The sequence below is a fragment of the Natator depressus genome, chromosome 7 (assembly GCF_965152275.1).
Source record: "Natator depressus isolate rNatDep1 chromosome 7, rNatDep2.hap1, whole genome shotgun sequence".
Classification (NCBI taxonomy): Eukaryota; Metazoa; Chordata; order Testudines; family Cheloniidae; genus Natator; species Natator depressus.
Genome location: NC_134240.1, coordinates 34,535,108 through 34,558,855, shown reverse-complemented (window position 1 = coordinate 34,558,855; position 23,748 = coordinate 34,535,108). Strand labels below are relative to the sequence as shown.

Sequence of the window (23,748 nt, the reverse complement as noted above, 5' to 3'; positions counted from 1 at the left end):
GTTTACTACTACAACTAATCTTATTTTAAGATTTCCAAAGAACCCAATAAATACATTAGAATGTTGTCAGTATTTATTCACTGTAAAGTAAAATGAAATATCATTAATGTAAACATTAATACATAAATATTAATACATTAAATCATTGTATAACATGGCACTGACATTGTGGCAATTGTTTAACATAAAAAAATATAGCTTATTGATGAGACTTCTAAATCAATAAATATAGTTTTAAAACAGAGTTCACAATATAAAAGCATATTGCTTCAAACCAAATGCTACAGTACAATCACACAGTAGCAGCTCATTAAAATATCAACTTTTACATCTGTAAATGGAATAAGGCTCACTACAGCTCCCTTTTTTTAAAAAAAAAAAGTTCTTTAACTAAAACTAAAATTTGGTCAATACATGCCAATTAGCACAAAATACTGTAGCTGGTAAATGAAAGTTAATTTGACAGGATCACTGAAGTCCCCAGCATAACTGTGTAAACATCAAGAGGGGTTATCTGTTTCTTTTTTGGCCTCCTTTCTTTTTGCTTCCAGTGTTTGTTTAAATACTTTTCTCAGAGTATTGTAAACCTGTGGTCCATTTTCAGAATCCAAACTCATCTGGGAAAAGGGAGAAATTAATTTGAATGTTTTACAGTACTGTAAGACATGGCACAATACAGATAGAAAATACTAAATAATACATATTTTAAAATTCCAAGTACCAGATGCATTTTCATATACTTATTTTAAGCCAGGAAATAGGTATTTTTTCATAAATCACTACAGGTCTGAACAACTACAGCAGAGTTCTATCTACTGACAGGTTAAAACAAAATGGCAGTTAGAAATAAAAGAGTTAGGAGGAGAGAGGTCATGCTCATGTCTACAGTCTGAATGGCTACTAGCTGAAGAGTGGCTGTGCGTTAGATATGATCCTTTTTTTCAAATTATTTCAGATACTTTATCAGAGGAAGGATGCTGAGTTCACCATCACGAGAACCCACCATATGACTAAATTTAACCCTTCCAAACCTTTACGTCTGCTTTTATAATCACTTGTTTATCTGTATATATCCCATGCTCCCCACCACCTGTGTATGTGGATGGAGACCATGCATCCATGGAACACAGGAGGGGACTTCACTTCTGCTACATGTTCCCCTTTGTGTCCCTACCCAACAGAATTCTAGTTCCATGGACATGGAAGATTGGGAGAAATTGTTAGGCTCTGGATTCTTTCACTCCACCCAAACCTGCAAGAGAACATTGCACAAACAAATACAATTTGAGGTTCTATTAATTGGCACTACTTTCTCCTTCATGAGAGGGGAATTCAGAAGGCAGTTGCAGCACATGGAGTGCTTGAGAGCATGGGTTATGAAACCACACTATCCAGGGACTAGTTGAAAATGGTGAATCTGGGAGGCAGATTGGAGACAAGATAAATCCACGTGCACAGTACTTATATGATCTACAGGTAATGGTGTGGAAGCCTTAGTTCCTGGCCAGGGGGAGAAAACAGTAATAGTTATAGATTTCACATGTAGCACATGTTTCCTCTGCCCTCCATGATAACTCGCATAGGAAGGATGGGCCCTACAAAAAATAACCAGTATTTGACAATGGAGCTACATCAAGTTACCCCAGCTGAGGATCTGACCCAGTAAATGCAGAGTTCTCTGCACACTACTAGCTTTACTGTTCATGGTGTGTGGGCATAACAAATGTACATTGTTACTCCTTTTCTAATCTTATTTCACCTAAACCATATTTTGATCTGACCAGAACAGGTTTCTGTTCTATACATTATACACACTGAGGCTCTGTGTTTCTATAGTTAGTGCAAATGAGCTGGGGCTACAGTTTCTATAGTTAGTGCAAATGACCTTCATTTGTAAAACTACAATATTACCAAATATTCCTTCAGAGATAATTAGATAATTTGCAGGCACGGCCCTATTTGATGACAGGAACAACATAGACAACTCTTCCATAATCACTAGGTCATGGGCCGGATAAAAGCATCTTAGTTAGTTTAGATAAAGTTGAGGACAATGTTAATCCTAATTACTGAGGAGGGAAGACTTAACCGGGGGGGGAGGGGGGGGAGAATCCAAACCAAATCAAACAGTGATGCCAGCCTAATGAGTGAAGTTTAACTTCCCCTAAGGGAGGCTGAAATATGCCCAAGGAGAAAGTATGAGCAGAAAATGAATATTCTGCCTGGTTTTTGCTTGAGACCTGCCAAAACACGAGAGGTGACTTACATTACAGTAAATGAAATTTACAGTGCTTTTGTCTGTACAGATCCCAGTGTAGGTTTGCATGCCCCATGCATGCAAGTCAAGAATCTTTCAGCCAGCATTTCAGAGTAACAGCCGTGTTAGTCTGTATTCGCAAAAAGAAAAGGAGTACTTGTGGCACCTTAGAGACTAACCAATTTATTTGAGCATAAGCTTTCGTGAGCTACAGCTCACTTCATCGGATGCCAGCAGTTTCACTTGTGCCCCTCTGAGAGTATAAAGAGCAAAGCAGCCCAACCACCACTCAGTTCCTTCACTAATATAGACTATCCAGTAAAGGACTCTGTATCTGGGGGAAAGTGGGTGGGTTGTGGGATCCATGGGGGGGATAAGCACTTTAAACTCCAGTTACTGTCAGTTAAGTAACCTCTTTCTTCAAGCATTTGCCCACATAGTTCCCACTGTAGATGATTGGCTAACAGCTACCTCTCAAGGAGGTGAGTGATAGGAGTCCTAATTAAAATAACTGTAGCATAGCCTTGCCAAATTGAGTATCTGATCTAGAGGCTACCACAATGAAGTATTGATTGGTAAATGTATGAAAAGAACTCTAAGTAGCTGCCCTACAAATCTCAGAAATAGGGATTCCCCCTGAAACAAGTTACAGCTCTAATAAAGTATGCCCTAACTCTAGGAGGAAGGGGTAGTTTATTCAATGCACAGGATATCTTCATATAGTCTGAAACCCACTTCAAGAGCCTCAGAGGAAACAGCATGACCTTTAGATTTGCTACCAAAAGCCATAAAAAGTCAATGAGATAGGGATACATGTGAATGCCTTGCCTCCTCTGCACAGCTGCTCCAACTGAAAGGCATTTGGCAAACATACTCAGAGCTGTTGAGAGACTGAAAGGGAGGACTCTGAACTGGCAATAATGTCCACTGACCATGAAATGAAGAAGCTTCCTGAGAGCTGGATGGATTGCCACATGGAAGTAAGCATCTTGCAAGTCAGGAGTTGCAAACCAGTTCATGGGATCTAGAAAAAGGAATTACTGAAGAAAAAGGTGGTCATCTGAGATTTGAAGCTCTAGATGAGTTTGTTGGGTCCTCTGAGATCTAATATAAAATACCACCCTCCTTTCTTTGTTGTAATGAGGAAGTAGTGGGAATAGAAGCCCTTGCCACACAACCCTAAAGGCATCATCTCAATCACACCCTGAAGAGTATCTCCTCCTGCACCAGACCATTTTGTTATGTGTCCCTGAAATGAGTGCAGAGTTGGCATAGACTGGGGCTGAATTGAATACTCTTGCTCTATAACTTCTAAGACCCATTGGTTGGTAGTAATTGCAGCCCATGCATCTGCAAACAAGGCAATTGCCAAAGAGCGGGGAGAAAGGGCATAGATCCTCAAAAACTAGCCCACAACTCTTGACCCTGGCATTAAATCTGCAGCCTTTGGTCCTATGATCAATCAATGCACATTAACAGTAGATGGATAGCTCATCTCTTCTTAAAAGAGTTTTTTTTTCCTTGTACAATTCAGAAGTTCTTTGTCAGTATGAATATGAAGATGGAAGACTCTGTTTTGAAAAGCTCAGAGGTTTTGTTTGCTTTTTCCTCTGGTATGCAATACAGAGGCCAAAAGACCAAGAGGTTGCTCTCAAGTTCTTCAGTGCATGAAGCACCTAATCAGTCTTCAAGATGAAAAGATCGTGGCCCTCAAAAGGAAGGTCCTCAATCACCCAATTCTCTGAGTGTCCCTAAACTTCCAACTCCCAGAAGCTGGGATTGAACAACATGGGACCAATCACTCAAAACTGCCCTGTTGTGTTCCTTCCCTCTGAAGCATCTGGTACTGAGCCAGATGGACCATTGGTCTGACCCAGTATGGCTGTTCTTATGGTGCGAACCTCTTTTGGAATTCCTTACTATTGCAGCCAGGATGTTCTGCATATAGTTATTGCAGTAGCCATTGTCCTAGCTGCAGTGTCAGAAGCATCCAAAGACACCTGTAATGCAGTTTTTGTCAGCTGCCATCCTTCCAAAGCTACTGCTGTCAATTTGTCCCTGATGTCCTGAAGAAGTTTTTCATTCAACTGTGAGAGCTTATGCTCTCCTTAACCCTAGATGTAGATTTAGGAGGACCAGGCTGCTTGGAGTTTTCATGAGCACTACTACTACTAAAGACCCAGGGGCCAGGGGTCAAGAAATATTCAAACCCCTGGGGGAACTGATATTTGAGATCTGCTCTTTTAGATGTGGCTGAAATAGATGCAGGAGCCTGCCACATATCTTTAACTGACTCAAGGACAGCCTCATCATTTTCCCATACCAATCAACCCTGGGAAACCAGATGCACAGTGCTGGATAACTTGTGAGACCTTTCCTGGACAACTTAGAGGAATATCTAAGATCTCTGATATCCTTTAAGAAGGTTGTGAAAGACCTTGAAATTGAGTGTGGAAAGACAGATTGTGTTACAGCTTCATCTGATGAGGAAGATGAATAGCCAAAGGAATCAGTTGATACCCATGTTCCTCCATAAGATCTTACTCCTCAGTATGAGGTTTTTGTTCAAATTGCTAGACAAGCTCCTGGTTACATGGTTAGGCTATCTTAGATGGTTCCTCAGGAGATGGTGATCTAATTCTAGACCTAGATCTGGATGAACAAAAAGCAGGAAAATGGTGATGCTTCCACCCTGACTACTATGGCCAAGACTGCATCCCATATAAGAAAAGCATACAATGCCACAATGTGGGATGAAATACCAGAATTATGGGATCTATAATGAGAAGGATTCCTTCTTGAGTCTCATTCAGGAGCCAGCATAGGAAAAAGAGAAGAGAATCTAGAAGAAGGGCTTCTACTGTCATGAGACAAAGATGCAGAGAAGTAGAACTCCTCCAAGAGTGGTATGGATCTCTGAGTAGTTTTAACATGCTGCAGAGATCCAGATCCCAATCTCTGAGAAATAGATATTGGTACCACAGATGATGGTCACAGGGAGGTTTTCATAATCAGTACCTTTGGTTCCAGTAGCAGAAGGGATGTAGATTCTGTAGACACTCGAGAAATATCCAAGTGAGGAGACTGTGGTTCTGCAGCGATCACTATGGTTGGAGAATTTGTGAAAGCCGCCAGCATTAAGAGAGGAATTGGTACCAACGTGGGCAGAACCAATCTAAACAGTATCAGTATGGAAGTCTCAATATATGGGACCTTCTTATTAATATGAAATACTAAAAAATCTGTGGCATATGGTAACAATGATGCCGATACTAAGAAAGAGGTATTGGTTGCCAGAGACAGACAACATGGTACTGAAGCAGCAGAGTAATATTCCGCAGCCCTTGAAGACTTGTGGCACCAATTAGTTTTGGAAGGAGTCAGTTTGAAGACATCAGTGTGATGAATCTTAGGTCTCCTCTTGGCCAATACTGAGGAGTTGAATACCATCTGAAGATCTCTGCTCTTTCCTACCTTGGGCAACAGCAGTTGCTGAATGACACAGAAAGAACTGAAGATATGGCTCAGCATGTTTCTGAGAAGCATGAGATCTCTTAGAGCCAGAAGTCCTGTTAGGTCCCAAAATAAATAGAAATACTAAAAACTGGTTTTAAAGCAGCAGCTTGCTTTCAAGAAGAGCCTTCAGAGTCCAAAAAGCTTTTCACTGATTTGACTTTTGCATCAAACATTTTTAAACAAACATGACATAAGCTCTCTGCATGTGCTCAGAAAAGGATTTGCAAATTGACCATTTGTCTGTAATATGTGACTCTCCTAAACAAAAAAGATATTTAGCATGTCCCTCGTTCACAGATATAGCTGCCTCAAAAGCAGGGCAGATCTTAAAGCCCGGAGATAGTCTTAGCCATGTAAACCTCCACCTTGGTACTGGGGGAGACTCAAACAAAAGAAGGCTAATTATCCTCACAGTTAAAAGTGTGTGTTTTATTTCTAGTTTGAAATAGTCTAACTTCAACTTCTACCCAGTGGAAGCAGCCTAGCAAGACATAAAAATGAAGCCAGAGAATAGTTCGAAGGCACTATTTTTACTCCATACAATACTCAACACCCACAGTTGACCTGTGTGGAGTATTTTTCTGTGCTTTGGTGAGGATTGCTATGACAAAAATTTAGTACTTTGAAGCAGAGAAGTGTCAGTATAATAACTATTAATGAATTACTAAAATTTTTGGCTAAGACTATTATTTCATCTACAACACAATCACAATTTCATGGGCGAGTTGCTACTTGCCTTAGTGAAAGCTTTAATGGCCCGGGTAAGTAAGGCTTCCTCCACATCAGCTGGTATTGTCTGCAGATTCACTACACAATGGAAAATACAAAGAATAGTCTGATATTGTTCCTAGTGGGTAAAAGAAATATAAAGTTATTAAAAAGGAAACATTTTCAAGGAAAACATTTAAATAATTGTTAAAAGTACTCCAAGAACTGTAGACCACATTACCCCCTCTTGCAATAAAATCCAGGGGAATAAATTCCCCAAGGATTCTCCTGCAGAGTTCTTACACAATTGTTCAATCATAATGGGAAGAGAGGTTCTGTTGTGTTAATTTTGATGAAAAATATGGGCCAAAGGTGTCAACATACCCTGAAACAGTACAATATTAAACAGTTTCAAGCAAGGTTTGGTATACAGAGACCTAAACCTGCTTAGTACCATGGCAAATACACCATTAAAGATACAAAAAGGAAAAACTGTTACAGCATTTGAAATGTAAAGTATTAAGGCTTTCATTTTAATGACCTCTCTTGTTCCCTTTAACTGTAGATAATCTTTAGAAAGAAAAACCCATTTTAAACTCTTTAAGATGATGATAAAAATGGTAACTGTCCTTTTGGAGAAAACTGAAGAAGTCAGTTGAGAGGGGCTAGGACTGTTGTTATTGCTGTTAAAGTCTGATCTCATTTTCTAAAAAACAAAACAAGAAAAACACACACAAGAGGGAAGAGAGAAGAACAGAAAGATAGAAAATGCAGCTTCTGTCTCTGGTGTCAACTTTTGCTTGTAATCTCACTGCTGGAAAAAATGGCCTTTCCAGCCCTCTGAGACCTGGTAAACTTGTACTAGCATTGGGATGTTCAGGAAATTGCTTTTAGCTGCCTCTTTCTGGCCAGAGGCTTACAGGAGTGTTGTGAAATATAGTCTTGACAAGCTAACCCAGCTCTTATTAAACAGAAAGAAAAAGGAGAGAGATGAAATAAGGAGGGGAAGGAAAAGGACACACAATGGGAGTGAGGGAGGTTGACAGTCTCACATCCCAGGTAACATTCGGGGTTTAGCCAAAGTTAGTGGAGGTGGCAATGTCATCTGTCTCCCTTCCTCTGGGCCAGTATGATCAGAATATCTCTCAGGATTAGGATGAAGGAGGCACAATGGTGTCACCCTGGATCCTGGAGTTTCAGGAGAGGGTGGGAATGGCAGCCATCATCATGATGAAACTCACTCTTCCCTTTCCTTTCTCTTTCAGTCATCCAGCATTTGTGTCCATCCCAACTTTCCCTCAAAATTTTTTAAGGACTCCAAAAGGGAGTGATGAGTAGAATAATCCATCCTCCTATTTTTTTGTCCACCAAATTAGGCCTAATTTCCAGCAATTTTGGTTCACTGATATCTGGTTCCATACTTCTCTTGTTTATGAGATATGATCTTAACACAATTCTTGAGTTGTTTCAGTAGGCCCTTTTGTTTGGACTAATTCAGTCTGTCTCCCTTTTGTACCTTTTCCCCGTCAATATTTATTGTTATAGGTTATTGTGACATTTTATGAACTTTCACTCACTTCTTACAACTGAGCTCACAACTGGGGTAAAACTTGCAGGCGCAACTATTACAACAATTCTCCTGCAGAATGTGGGTAGCCTCATGACACAAACCCCATGGATCTTCTGAAACTTCTAGGAGGTCAGGGCTATCCATGCACGGGCTTCCCCCCCACCCCCGCAGTAGATCCAACAGTACTATGGACTCTCCTGCTCATGGCTGTCCACTTAGACTCCACTCCCTGACTGGGGGAAGCCCTATTGTGAAAGGGCACAAAAAATTATACAGTTCCAGATTGTATTATCTTTTCCTAGGAAAGACTATAGGGCCCAGGGAAGTATATACTCCTAAGTCTTTCTCCTCAATTAACATCCCACTCCCACCCCTGGCCTGCCCAGCTCCCTTTCCAGTGTGGATCACAACCCCACAGAAAGGTCTCTGACGGGTACCAAAAAGAGTGTCTGGGTGGATGAGGGAAATAGTGTTCTGAAAGCAGCTTATCTCCTCTTCCACATTAGGCTCACCACCAAATCTTGGGGGAGACAATCTCCACTTGGGCAGGCAGCTTTTAAAGGCAAACATACATTACAACAACAAATGGGCAAGATAAAATAATTAATTTTGATGATTAGTTTACCTTCAAGTGTCAAGCAGTTACTTTATCTTTTATTCAGCCAAAATAATAAAACCCTGATGAACTGAGTTCAGGAAGAAGCATGACATTTCAAAACCCTGAACTGAGAGAAGCTGAATGTCATGGAAGTGGACTGCAGAGAAGGCAATCGCTACCTGCTGCTCAAGGAAATGTGGAACTGTGAGCAAAGGGGGGTATTAGAATGTGCCCTACTTTCTACACAAATAATCCAGAAACAAAAAGAACATCCAAAGAACTGGAAAATTTGTCATGTGACTGAGAATTCTAGAACACAAAAACTCTCTTTATAAGGAAATGTTCTGAAAAGATAGAATAGCTAAAAAGATTTATTTATCCCTTTATAGAAAACATAATGCAAATGTTTCAGAGCAGAATGACTTATTCCCCATCATGATCTGAGAATATGGAAGTCCAGAGCTTTGATTTAGGTAATGGAACTTGGCCAGGCTACTGAAGCATTTACTACTTGGATTTGTCAGTTCCTCATACCCTCTGCACCAACCCTCTCAGTGCTACAGGATTAGATGTTTGCAGAGTACTTTGAAGATGCACAGGACTATAATGTGGTCAATATTAAGCACTGTTGCCAGATTTGGTGTTAGGGAAAGCTAAAGGGAAAGAGTTTCTTGCCTTTTGTCTCTTTGAATTTCAAGGTCCAGCAGGCTGTGGTACCTCCAGCCAGCGCACATGGAAATCAAGTTTCTATTGACTAGAGTTCTAAGATTTTATCTATCTTGGATTTTTCTAAAGGACCCATCACCAGAGCATCTAAGCATTGATTAAAACTTACTGTGAACTATCAAGATACATTTTCATTTGATTTTTATGGAGCTTGAAATTTGTTTCATTGCAATTTACCTTTAAAAATGTAAATTTTCTTGTTTAAGGGCCACTGATGCAAAGCTTGAGTTAATAAACTGTACTTTTCAGTAAAATAATGAATTGACATATACAGTGTTTACCTTTTCTAGTAAGTTAAGAGTTTCTGGTAATTCTGTGCATTTTTTTGACAACATGTCAATATCCTCTTTGGTTATAACAGGTTCTTTTAGTTGCTCTATCCAGGACCACATCAAGCTGCAAAGGACAAAAGGATCTCTCTCGGCACAAATTCTATCCCAAGCTCCATCTCGAGAATTCAGCTCTTTCTAACAAAAATAAAAATGCACCATCTGTTTACTTCTGCTCAGATTGTCTTTGCTTTTAGCAGCACTTGTTAGACTTATGCACAAAGGAGACATTTATCAGCCCCATGAATATAGTTCCTCCTGTAATGGGGTTCCCACTCTTTGCTAGTGTACCTTCTCCTGCCTAGAACTAGGAGATCTACTTTCCCAGCATTGGGTCACCCCTTCTGTTCGCTCTGCAATAGTCTTTATTCTGGTAAGTTGGCCCTCCAGCGAGGTCACTGTTTAGTCCACCCCTTTCCAGAGTTAAAAAGTCCAACAGGACCACTTCTTAAGATGGTGTCCAACCCCAGCTTGGGGCTCAAGAGCCACTATACCAGCAGCTGGCAGGGTCCGTGCATTACACCAGATTCCAGCCCAGAGAAACCCTAAAACCAGCAATCTAGGTCTAATCAGTCCCTGACCCAGTTCCTGTCTCCCTCTTACCCAGCCTTTTGCCTTCCCTTGCCTGTTTCTGGTTTTACCACGGGAGCCAACTCTGCTCCTGGTGCTACTCCACCCCCTTCTAGCCTCTTGCTAGACTTCTTATGCCAGGGCAGAATCGCAGGGCTTACACTCCTCCTTGTCCCTGACAACTTCCCTCATCCTAGGGAGTGACTGCAGCTCCCTTATGCTATCCCTCCTGGGTTTACAAAGTGCTATCCCAGCCCTTCCCCAGCTTGGCTTCACTCAATTAATCCTGGTCCTCCCTCTTGCAGGTGATGCTGGGTAACCCAACTGGCCTCTCAGACCCTTATTAACCCTATCAGGGCTGTCATGGGGTGCACACCCCATCACATCTCCCTTTTACAAAACTGTCAACATTAATCGGCTGTAATGCAAGTGGCTTTTTAGATCAGAAGGGCAACATGAATTGTACAGTCCAGTGCCCTCCAATTAAAAGCTGTTTCATATATTCCACATATGATTCCTATTTCAAGTCAAACGTGTTCAGGAGGATATGGTTTTAACGATTTTAAGCAGTTAAATTTCCACTAAATTATCTTATTCATTTACACACAAAACCCTGTGACTAGCTGTGAGAAAGCTCTGATAGACAACTTGCAGACCTGTCTCTAATCTAAAATCTTGAGGCACTTTTATGTTACCAACAATGTTAGGACTATAGCTATCAACTGATTTTAAACTGACTGAATAAACACAAACAGAAAAAAATTGTCTACCTTTCTGTTAGATGCTAACAGTAAAGTGAAATTTTGCTTAGGTTTTTGTTTTTGTTTTTTTTAATTGTTTTGTCAAACCTCAGGCCTCTGATTATATAATATTTCCGTTGCAACAGGACCTTTTTATTTAGGTGACTGGCAATTTCAATTTCAGAGCATGTCTAATATGTATAATTTATAATGGGTGCCAGAGACTTCTCTCACAAGCTAGCAGTAGGATTTTTGCTGCTGTTTATACTTTAAATATACATGTAATACATACACAATATTGAATAATGTTTTAGAAAAAGTAATACCTGCCACATTTCTACCTTCTGTTTCACTTCCTCCTCTTCCATAAATTCATTAAGATTTGCAAGAGCTTTAGCTGCCAAAATTCTTCGTGCGTCCAGACTTAATTCTGATTGCAAAACAATGTACGGAACTGCTTCCAATAGATCTTTACTATCTTGACTTTCATATCCAATAGATGATTCTTCTTCTAAAGCAGAATTATCAGAGTCCTCCGATGCACAAATTCTTCTGCCATACACATTAGTCTCTCGCTCCTTTCTGTGGCCAATTTCCTTTGCAAAACTACATTTTGGTGTTCTTGCTTCCCTGTCATTGTGTACACGTTCAAAACCTGAGGAAAATGTTTTACTACGCTGCACTTCTTTTGGAGATTTTCTTGTATAGAAACTGTTTTGTCCATTTAAACTGAATTTACCTTGACTCCAGAAAATAAATGTACTACGAACTAAGGCCTCTTTGTTTAAATCCAGCTGAGGAGTTTGAATGCCTGCAGAGAGAAAATGTTTCCTAGTGTTCTGCTGCTTAAGTTTGTCAAAGAGTGGTACTTGTGCAGGCACTGTCCATGGAGTTTCTCCTTGTTCCAAGAGAAATGCAGTTCTCCTTAAATCTGAGTCACTATAGCTTAGACGTCTTTTTGAATGAGTCAAAGGCTGAAGGCATTCAACATTCCGCCTCTTCCAAAGAGGATCATATTTGTGTTCATGGGAGAAAACAGAATCCTGGGTCTCAAAAGTGACATTTTCCACTACTGAGTGGGCGAATGGCTCTGATGAGTCACTGTTCTGTCTTCTTAACTCTTTATCTAGCTGTGTAGAGTCCAACTGAGAAACAGCCTCTTCAATTTCAGAAGAAAGATCTGGCATATCTAACAATTCCTCCTCTATCACTTGCCTGTTTTCAGCCAAGTCCAATAGCAGCTTGCAAACTAGATGAATAAGTTTTGGCACATACTTGAGATGTCTACTCTCATAACCGTGGAGCAGATGCCTCTGACGGATCAGATACTGGGACAGAGTAACCGCATGTGCTTTGGGCTCGCAGCAAGCAAACACATTTCTTAGAGGGATCAAAAATTGAGTGAATTCTCTTACACACACTAACTGTCCTCTGGTTTGAATAGAATTAGGCCTTTTTGCCCTAACAAAAAGAATTGCTTGATCTGCAGTCATTCTTGTTGCAAAAACTAAGTAACAAGCTATTAAAACACCTAGAAAATTTAAAGACAAATGGTTAACATGTTAATAAATACATTATAAAATAAAAATTAACACACACACATAAGGATGTAATTTTATGTCCAATTCATAGTGTGCTATTGTATAACTAAGTGTACATGCAATTTTTGCATGATAATACAAACATCGGAGTGCAACAACAACTAGATAAGCACTTGTCTCGATAAGACAGATGAACTGCTTTAGTACTAAGTTACCGGTAATATCCCAGATGGCCAACACTGACCATTCTTGTGCCATCTCCTTTTCCTTTTGCTGCTTTTTCCTCCCTGAATCTCAACCATTTTCCAGTCTCTTATGTTTCCCCTGTTGCTGCTGGCTCCCCAAGTTGATCCTGTACCTCTGTCATAACCATACAGCTAAGGGCAGCCTAGAATTCCTCCTTACCTGTAAGGGGTTAAGAAGCTCAAATAACCTGGTTGGCACCTGATCAAAAGGACCAATGGGGAAAGAAGATACTTTCAAATCTTCGGGGGGGAAGGCTTTTTTGTGTGTGTTCTCTTGGGAAGCAGAGAAGCATCAGGTCAGAAAACTCCTTCTCCTATAAACCATCCTAAAAGTCTCTCATATTACAAAAATTATGAGTAAAAGAGAGGCAAGGCGTGTTAGATTATCTTTTGTTCTGCTTGTGAATTTTTCCTTTGCTGGAGGGAGGTTTATTCCTGCTTTTTGTAACTTTGAAACTAAGCCTAGAGGACGTTCTGCTGTGTTTTTGAATCTTTTGTTACCCTGTAAAGTTATTTTCCATCCTGATTTTACAGAAGTGATTTTTACCTTTTTTTAAAATAAAATCCTTCTTTTAAGAACCTGACTGATTTCTCTATTGCCCTAAGACCCAGGGGCTTGGGTCTGAGATCACTTTGTAACCAATTGGTTAGGATATTATTCTCAAGCCTCTCCAGGAAAGGGGGTGTAAGGGCTTGGAGAGATATTTTGGGGAAATAGGAACTCCAAGTGGTCCTTTCCTTGATTCTTTGTTAAATCACTTGGTGGTGGCAGCGTACCCTCCAAGGGCAAAGAATTTGTGCCTTGGAGAAGTTTTAACCTAAGCTGGTAGAAATAAGCTTAGGGGGGTGTTTCATGCAGGTCCCCACATCTGTACCCTAGAGTTCAGAGTGGGGAGGGAACCCTGACAACCTGGTAGGTACAGTGGGAAATAATTAAACTTGAATTCCACTGTTAGTTTATCCTCTAGTAAAAGGATGCTGATGTAAATTGTTTGGGAACTCAGTACATAAGACTGCCTGTCTTTCCATGTGATATCATGGACACAGAGATAAGAAGAGGCATGTTACATGGTCTAATTGCAAAGGGGCTAGAGGCATTTTCAGTGAAGGCTTCTCTGGAACTCACTTCCACTCTTGACCCACCAGAACCAGAATGTTAGCCTTCAAATCATACTCTAAAACTAGTCTTCTGTTCCAAGCTTTTGTGGGACAGAAGGATCAGTAGGTAGCACTAGGTGGTAGGAGGGAGCCACTAATGTGTGGATTTGGGATGATGTCATGTTTCTGGCCTTTTATGTTCTATTTTATAAGTTACTTCAATTTTGTACATGCACCCAAAAGTATGTGTGGAAATCTTCCCAAATGAATTAAGAAATCAACATAAGCAATAGCCTTGACAGAGTATGTGCTTGTCAGATAACATGGGGCCTCATTCACCTCCCAATGAAGTAAAGACTCCCATAGATTTCAAGAGTAGTCCTTATAGGGGAGGTTCTATATGCATAAATCAGGGGTATACCTTGTGCTTAAGCATACCTGAGAAAAGCCCTTTTTCTCTAATAGCTGCACACTGGTGCTAATTAATTACATCTAAAATATATTCAAAATGTAGAAGCATCATTATTACAAAAGGAGATTGGTGAGCCACAGCACCTGGCTTTTTGCTCTCCCTGTTCCCTGAGAGTCTCCTGCAACTTCAGGTGGATTTTTTTTCTTTCTAAGCCCACCTATTTTATTATTTCTTGCATATACAGCTGTTTGTATCTCAGATCTCCAAAATAAGATCTTTTCTTCCGGCTGCAAGGATTTGAGGCCTGCAGCTGTTTCACTGATCTCCTTCCTAGCCATTTTCCTATTACTTTGATATAGGTCAGCCATTGCGGTCATTCTGTGGATGTAAGAGGATTTGAAATTGAAGTGGCTACTCAGTGGAAGACAGAGGGAATCTAAGGTTTAGGGCTTTTTCCCCCCCTTTAAATAAGAAATTAAATCTCCCCTTAGCTTGTATTAACTTTGTTAAATGCCATCTATGAGCGGTTAAAGGTCTTTTCCCAGCCTCCCTCCACATTTTAAAAAATGCCAGTTTCTCTCTCAACTGTGTTTGCAGCACAGTTGCATCATTTTCGAACTCCTCACACCCACATGGAGCAATGGTGGCAGTTGCAGAGATGGGGCCAGGCAAAGAGACATATTTGGGAAGGGGTCAGAAGTTAAGTGCAACCTTTAACATCCTCACACCCAAAAGACAAAAGCTTCAAAGACCAAAGGTCTGAGTTGGGACGGTAACCACAGATAACTGTCGTCAAGACCAGAAAAGCACAAGGTGAATTATTTTCTTAATTGGAGACTATGTGGAGTAGCAGTTGCCTAGGCGAGGAGGCTGTACAGTTTCAATACTGCTGGGAGATTGTTACATGGATTCAAAGTTTCTCTAACCCTTTGGTTCACAGCTCATATCTGTTAACTTTGTCCCCTTGCTGCCTGTGACAGAATGACTCTTATTTTTTACAAATAAATGTTGTTTGCAAGTTTAATCACTTTACAGGTACACCTCCTCTGGGAGTGATAAATATACAATTTAAACAAACCTACAATGATTTATATCTGCCATTATTTTGTACCTACAGAAAATAAGTTCACATTAATTTTTGAAGTTGCACACATACCTGTTCGGCCAAGTCCTGCATGACAATGAACAGCTACCCTCCCTTCCTGCAAGGCAAAAGCCATCACTTTTACCATATCCAGTATCGTCGTGAGAGATGCCACGCCATAATCCTTCCATCCAAAATTATAAAAATAAACTAAAAAGAGAGAGAATTGTTTTCTTTAGTATACAATGTTAAATCTTTTGTTCTGTATGCAGAAGAGAAATGAGTAGCCATAAACGAAAATACTGAAAGAATAAAAGTAAGAGGACTAACTATACATATTTGTTTGAAACAGATTATTTTCACATTTCAGAGAGAGCTTGCTGTGAGAATTTCATGGACGCGCTGAGGTAGTTAAGATGTTTCAGACTAAAGCTCAGCTGGAATGGAAAAGTTATAACAAAGCTGAGTGATTCATACTAAAATTACTGAGCTATATATAGGAAAAGCGTAACATTCTGTTTGGGCATAAAAGTACATCTTAATTCAATGGCTCTTAACTTTCGGAAGCAGATACACTCAGTGCAGTATGAAAAAATAAAGATACTGCTGATACAAACCTCTTCAAATCAAAGAAAGAAACAGACATTTTGAAAAGTGCAACGTTACCCGCAAACATGTCTGAAACCCAGTTAATATGCTCTACATTATTTTGCTCAGTTCCCATTTATCTTTTTACCAGGCATAGTCTTCTATCTACTCTAGCTGCTCACTCTACTGAAATTTAAAACACCAACCACATACCTCACCCAACAGTAGCATGAGAGAGGGATCAATGTATTCTTGAAGGTTGGACATTGCTAAATTTGCTTTTTTATATTTTGTGTATAGTATTCCTTATATAACTGCTCTTAATCCAAAAGCTGTGTGTCACAAAATCTGCATTACTGTACTCGATAATTAATGAGGAAAAGCAGCAGGAGTGAACTTACTTTCATCCTCCATGAAAGCTTCAGGAAGGTAGGTAAAGCCACTTTCTTGTTCCAGTGGATTCCCACAGCTAGCATGCTCCCCAGGACGCTGAAGGTTAATTATTGTTTTTATGTCACACCTTAAGCAAGGAACAGAATAGTCACATTATACACAGCCATAATTTCATTAACCCTTATTTTCTAAAACATACATTTCTCCTAAGTGCAAAATGGAGGCTTACCTGCATATTGCTAAAATGAAAGGACCTTTACCAACAATCCAAATCTAAGTAGGAGGGAAAAAATGGATCAGGGATTATATCAGTAAGATCTAGAGCAATTCATTACCAATAAAATTCATTACCTTTGAAACTGTTCAATAATGTTATACTTCTCAATAATTTCTGTTGAGGGTCGAGCCATGGCCACTATGTTATCTGTTATCCTGAGAAAATAAATTAATAATTTGGATGGATATTTCATTGTGAGTATTTCATGGGTAATCTATGAAAATATATACCTTTTTTTTCATGTTCAGGGAGCTATCTATAATTAGCAATGTGCATTTATACCTTTTTTCTAAATTCTTTCATCAGATAACATGCTTTATACATCCTATTGAAACAATTACCGGGTAAGTTATATAATAAAATACCATTATTAGAGGTGCTCAGATACCGTGGTGATGAGCATGATACAAAAACTTAGGTAGATAATGGCTACCCAGATCACAATTTCTGTATTCCTATTCAGAGACATTTTACATGTTTCTTCTTAACTCATTTTTACAAAATGTCAATATTAATTTAAAAATACATTCCAGTGACCATACAGGATGGAAAAAATGCTTTCATTGGCTCAATACCTAATATTATTTTATCTTCAATAACATGTTTTCACTCATTTTAATCTAAACCAATGAACATATTTTAATTTAGCTGTATTTAAATTCCAAGGAAAAACTTCTGTAGTTTAGAACGTTCATGTAATCTGTAAACGGGCATTTATTATTTTGGATCTGAACCAAAGCCCACTGAAGACAATGCGTGTCTTTCATTGACTTCAATGGGCTTTGTATGAAGGCCTTTATGGCTTACTGCTAAGTATTAATTTTTAAGTGACCTTTTATTCCAGTACATACTGTACTTAACTTGGCAGTCTATATTTGGTAGAAAAATGCAATATAAATCTATTACCCTAATTCTCTAACGTAGCTAATACAATTAAGCTTAGTGAAATTGAGTGCTGCATATTACCAGGAAGAGTAAAGTCCTTTAATGGCTTGCTCTTGGTCACTCCATCGAGCTGGGTTTTCATACTTGCAAGCACGTCCACCACATGCCATCGAACACTGCATATGTCCAGGAATGACATGGCGAAGGCGTTCCCCTACCTTAGTATATTTTGCAGTTGGACGCCTTGAATTTCCTACAACACATGGAAAAACAGAATAAATAAGGTTAGCAAACTATCATCACTACCCTAAAATATAATATAGCAAACTTTTAAATGATTCAATTACAAAAATATAGTATATTAAAGATTTTTCAAGAGATTTAAGCAGCAAGGACTCTCAATAAAAATACCATTATTTGCTTATATTAGCGCTGTTATTCATGACATCAACTTGGTTTCCTTCTTCATGAAATTACAGGTACGTGATATCCTCCATTATGAAGGAAATGTCACGGTAACCTTTTATCTAGACATGTACAGCATGCCTACACAAGTACATATTAAGCTATCTTTTGCTTTAATTATTTTCTGAAACCAAGGTGTTAAACTGAAATGCTCTACAAGTTAAAAATAAAGTACAAATTAAGCCCTGAGTAAGATATCAGTAAATACAATTATATATAATAAAACAATAACCACTATCAAATGATTTTGAAATATTTCATATGTATTTATGTACATCTAAACATCTGAACAAGATTATACATCTTTAGTACATGTTATATAATACATTGCTATAAAACCCAAGTATGATTTTTGGCAATAATCTAAAAATACTTCACTTTTTTTCTCAGGAAAAGTTGCATTCAGCTCTGCAGGGCTTACAGATGATATGGCCACCATAACGCGGTGTGTGGATGATGAGAGGACCTCTACAACTGAGCTCCGGCGCCTTTGGAGTATGCGGAGAAGGGGATCAGAGGAAGAATGCCTCCGACCCTGAAAAAAGTTGCTAAAAATATTCACAGCTGAGCGCCTCCTGGGTGAACCCTCCATGATCGATCACCCCCTTGCAACACTTTACAAATGCCGTAGAAAACAAACTGGATCTGAAATCCAACTTGCTCAATGCTGAAGTTACACAGAGATGTGTATCTTTCTGTATGATCTAACAGCTATTCAGGATAGGCTGAGCGGTCTCCATAGTAACAAACAATGAACCCACTGATGCCAGCTACCCTTGTGGCAGCTACATTCTATATGAATTGATTCTGCTTGGGACAAACTGTTCCACTGCTGATGAGAATAGTTGCATTTGAAGTAGATAACTCTGCAACTGGACTGGGACTATTTTCCATAAACAAAATGAGTATTTTAGTAAATTATAATTATTGTACATTCAAAACATACTACACAGTATATTATATACTGAAATACAATCAAAATGTAGTTTGGGGCACTGCTTTCCTATAAATCTGTAAGTAAATACACTGTACTCCCCCACTAATTAGTTTGAAGTCCATTACTACCTTTTCCCCTCCACTTAGCTGCTCCAGAATGCATGGTTAGTTCTGTAATGATTGGGATTAGTGTAAAAAGAAAAGGAGTACTTGTGGCACCTTAAAGACTAACAAATTTATTTGAGCATAAGCTTTCGTGAGCTACAGCTCACTTCATCGGACTATGTATATAAATCTCCACACTGTATTTTCCACTGAATGCATCAGATGAAGTGAGCTGTAGCTCACGAAAGCTTATGCTCAAATAAATTTGTTAGTCTCTAAGGTGCCACAAGTACTCCTTTTCTTTTTGCGAATACACACTAACATGGCTGCTACTCTGAAACCTGGGATTAGTGTGTTGCTATTGAAATTGTTAGGTACATGATGAATTGCAGACTGCTCACTCATGGACCATTCATATCCACTAACAAAACACAATTTGTTATTGAAAACAAAAGGTTTATTTTTCAGAGCAGAGCTTTTTATTAACCAAAGCTCTTGGTTCTGCTGGGTTGAGGTAAAACAGACTATTGGGAGAAGTAACCATATAATTTGATTGCTCTAAGTTTCAAGAGGTAGGTATCAGGCTATGAGCTGCCTCCCTCTTTGCTTCCATGCTAAAGAGGGAGATTGAGCTGGCCAGAAAGATTACAGCACTCTCAAAATCACAGGGCCAAACCATCACTTGCATGGGGTAAGGACTGTAAAAAACCATTAAAAATAATAGTCATCTTGTCAGTTCTCTGTTAGAGTGCAATTTACAGATCTTGACGAGCAGGGTAGAGAAAAGAAAAGATAGAAGAAAAATCAGTATAACCTGACCCAATAAGCATGTTACGCCTGTTGCCCTCTCTTAAGGCCATGTTCTACCCTCAATCTGGGCATGCGATTTCCATCTGATGTCATTGGGACTTGTGTACGTATACCACGGGAAATCGATACTTCTTGAAGTGGAACTTGCATGACAAAACCGGGTAAGTTAAAAGTGGCATTTTCCAGTTTAAAAACCTCAGGCAATGATCTCTTTCTTCTAGGTGCAGACAGGAAGGACGTTACTAGATTTTGAACAGATGTGCCACTTGGCTAGTAAGGGCACACAGAGAGGTTTGGTGCTGCTCCCAGCCCTACCACTTGCCAGTGACGGCAGGAGGGAAGAAAAGGAACATCTAAAATCTCCATTGGGTGCTGCTGTTGTCCAACAGCTTTTGCTACCCTGTTCCAACCCTAATGTTGATGTCAGGAGGGAGAGGAAGTATTAAAGCCTGCTTCATGGCTGTTGCCCATGAGTGTCTGCTACCAAGCCATGCTCTCCTCAACCAATCACATGCTAATTGAGGATTATAAAATAGCACTCCCCTCACCCCACTGGGCTGCTGCTACCTACGAACCCTTTTTTTAAACCTGACATGTCACTATCAGTTTCAAAAAGAAAAACTTGCACTTTGAATTAAGTGGATTTCTAGACCTGAAGGGCTGTTAAGGCAAGTTTTTGGGGTGTCTGTTATGGGGTGATTATAGGCTTTTTTTAGTTTAACTTCTGACTCTGTTGTCAAGGCTTTACAATTGTCTTGATGTTTGGAATTTTAGGAGTTATTTTTGTTTGGATAATTCTTGGTTGCTGAGGTTTAAGTATCATTTGTGATTAAGGTTTTGTTCTTTTTGGTTTTTTTTTTGAGAGATGGTTCAAATGCTGGCTACAGCCAGTGAATATATATCGAACTTTTGCTCATTATTTATTTTGCCTCCTTAGATGTAATTCCGTATGGATCTTCATAAGTCAGTAACATTTTTCTTCTAGATATGTCAAATTTAAGGAAGTTATAGTGGAGCCAGCCGTTGGTGAGACTGAGGGAGGCAAAATGCTGAATGCCATTATTCTCTCATTGACTTCAGTGCCATTTGAAGGTAGTCAGCCGAAGTGGTGAATCATAATTATTGCCTGTAAAAATTGTTATTTTTTATTATTTGTTTTCTGTGGCACCCCACAATGTCTAAGCACTTCCCAAACACAAAAGATGGCACAGTTCTTGTCCATAAGAATTTATAACCTAACAGAAACAGAAAGCTAAAGGCAAGGGAAACATGTCAAGGTGGTTACTAGTCATAGCGATGTTTGAGTAACACAATGAATTATTTGTACTGCATATACACACACATTATCCCCACAACCTAGCTATAACAGATGTATATGGCTTTTATTTTTAGAGATGATTCCTTTTCAAAACTCATCTAAACTTTCTTTTAAAGGGCATATTAAAGAAAATGATTACCTGAACTCATAGTTGCAAGATATGCACTGCTCTTTACCAATGAACAATAAGGCAATTCATTTTGCAGCAAGACCCCTGCAGCCATGGCAGTACCTGTTGAAACAGAAACATGTTTATTGTACATATATCAGGAGAGACTTAAAAAAATCACTGGAGGATAGCTACGCTTTATAAAGATATAGCCGAGCAAGTTACATGCAGTATAGAGTGAGACAGAAGCCTTGGGCAGTTAGATATTGGCCATAGTACTCATTGTTACACAGTGGATTTAAACTGCAGGAAGTGACAGACTGTCCCAGAAAATTCAAGCTCATACATCCTGCAGTTTTAGTTTTGAGTTCTGCTGAATATGGACTTCAGGGCTGGATCCTTTATACAAATATGAGTCATTCAACAAAGGTCCTAGAATATTCAATGCACTGCCATCTTGATTTCAAACTCTCTAGAGTAAACACGGGATTGTAGAACAGAAATTTTGCAAGAATGCTTTTTTTTCCAGGAGAAGCTAATGAAATCATTGTGGCAACACTGTTTCTGGACTGGAAACTTCATATTTACAATTTTAGATTACTTTGTATTTTTTCAAGAGACACCCATGAATGTGTGCAGTTATCTACAATAGCATGTGTAATCACCATAATGAAGCATACAAATCAGGTGATGGGCCTCAAAATCTCAGGTTATTTTTGACATGTTGGCAATTATGGAAACCATATTTTGTGGGACACTGCTCCACTTAGAAGTCTGGTATCTGAGATCTTGCCAACGTGGAGAAGGGCCTTTTGGTATAACCTAAACTGTGAATTTAAACCGATACAGTTATACGGGTATAAACTCCCATAGGAACACTCTTATCCCAGTTTCGGAGTATCTTTTTCCCATTTAGCTTATGTGTCCTAGGAAGTGGTTTAAACAAATAAAAAAGCACTTTTAATCAAGAATAAGAGCATCCACAGAGGAGGTTATATCAGTAGAACAGGTAAAACTTTCCCATGCAGACAAGGCTGAGTACCAAATTCTGCAACAATATTTTTAGGATTCAACAGCACTAAGCAACCTGCCTCAAGGTACAGGAAATTTACTAAGAGGGTGTTATGGGGGTGAGGTGCTGCAGCAGTCCAAGGCTGTGTGTTTGTAAGGCGTTAATTGCTTGATTTTCCTTGCCCACTGTTTAATTTATGCATATTTTTGTATGTTTTTTAAAAATTCAAATGACTTTTAAAACATCCTCACTGCGCATTTATCAGTTCAAATGTAGCACTGTCTGATTTCATGATGAAGTAAATCAGAAGTATCCCCAATGAAGATAATAGGCCCGGTTCTCATTTACACTAAAGCCATTTTACACAGCTCGGGCATTGTTAAGGGTCTTTAGAGTGGGCATAAGTTACATTTACACCCATTTTAAGGTCCCTTTAATGACAGAGCAGTGTAAAATGGCTTTAGTGCAAATGCAACCCCTGCAATCTCAAGGTGGCTGTGCTTTGTCTGGACGTATGGGAAAAAATGGGTAGTAGATCCTTTAAGGGGAGAATGGGGAGGATTGGCAATTACACACAAAAATATATTGGTTACGTCTGTTATTCAGTGACAATGGGGTAGACCTATCCAGATGAGGAGAGGATGTATTTCTGGCCAACATGAGAGAGGAAATTACCATTCATCTGGGAACCAGGTTGGCGGGGGGGAGGCAGTCACGCTAATTGCTGGTGCCTGTGTAAGCAGGAGTCCAGTGCAGGTACTCATTCCATAGCGGGTCTGGTTCCCTGATAAACCAGAACTGGAAGTGGACCTAATGGGGAAGCATCCCGTAAGAAAGCTAGGGAACACAGATGGGGCTCCTAATGTCTACTCCAGCAAGGAGACAACCTCTTTCCCCAGCCCCTTAACTCTCGTACAAGGGGAGGGCAGTGGGATGCCAGCAACAACCAGCTGTGGAGGGCTGATGGCAGCCCTCTACCAGGTGGAAGTGATTAAGGAAGGAAGTATTGCATGGATTACTGCCAGTTACTTCCCAGATGAGTTAATACAGTCGCAGCCTACTTAAGCCACATCTTCTCTTTTTTTCTGTGTTGTCCAGGACAATGAGAATCAGGCACAGTGTAACTCCATGTAAGTGAAAGCACCTTAACAAAGAAAGAGCCTTTAGAATCTTCAAGGATGCCAAGAAGTGCATTGCATTATAAGGAAGAAAAAAGTTAGGGTTACCTGTATCTGAAATGTTTTCAACGCTGACACTTGACTTTGTTATTTTAGCAGCAAATTCCTTCATTATATGGGTAGCTAACAGCAGCACCTATATTTAGGTAGCCCATCACTTTCCATTTTAAGAGATGCTTGTGCCCTTTTTTCAGACGCTCTAACATTTTCACTGTTTGCAATGGGTCTCTGGAATTCAGCAAGGGGAAAGCCCGCAGGCTAAAGAAATGCCTTTTATT

General features: G+C 39.5%; 1 protein-coding gene across 3 annotated transcripts in view; it reads right to left on the bottom strand.

Annotated features, from left to right (window-relative positions):
- Window positions 1–264: 264 nt before the first annotated feature.
- PTPDC1 (protein tyrosine phosphatase domain containing 1) overlaps window positions 265–23,748 on the bottom strand; it is a 48,560-nt gene continuing 25,076 nt past the window's right edge. The window contains exons 1-9 of one of the 3 annotated variants that reach the window (XM_074958103.1): window positions 18,381–18,640; window positions 17,619–17,790; window positions 16,727–16,807; window positions 16,384–16,502; window positions 15,467–15,604; window positions 11,341–12,545; window positions 9,657–9,842; window positions 6,510–6,620; window positions 265–617 (exon numbers count right to left, since the gene is read on the bottom strand). In XM_074958103.1, the coding sequence (XP_074814204.1) occupies window positions 501–617; window positions 6,510–6,620; window positions 9,657–9,842; window positions 11,341–12,545; window positions 15,467–15,604; window positions 16,384–16,502; window positions 16,727–16,807; window positions 17,619–17,790; window positions 18,381–18,594 (2,343 nt within the window). In that variant the 5' untranslated portion in view covers window positions 18,595–18,640 and the 3' untranslated portion in view covers window positions 265–500. Of the gene's footprint in view, window positions 618–6,509; window positions 6,621–9,656; window positions 9,843–11,340; window positions 12,546–15,466; window positions 15,605–16,383; window positions 16,503–16,726; window positions 16,808–17,618; window positions 17,791–18,380; window positions 18,641–21,310; window positions 21,404–23,748 lie in introns of those variants that run through there. The other 2 variants (XM_074958105.1, XM_074958104.1) reach the window with 2 other exon arrangements.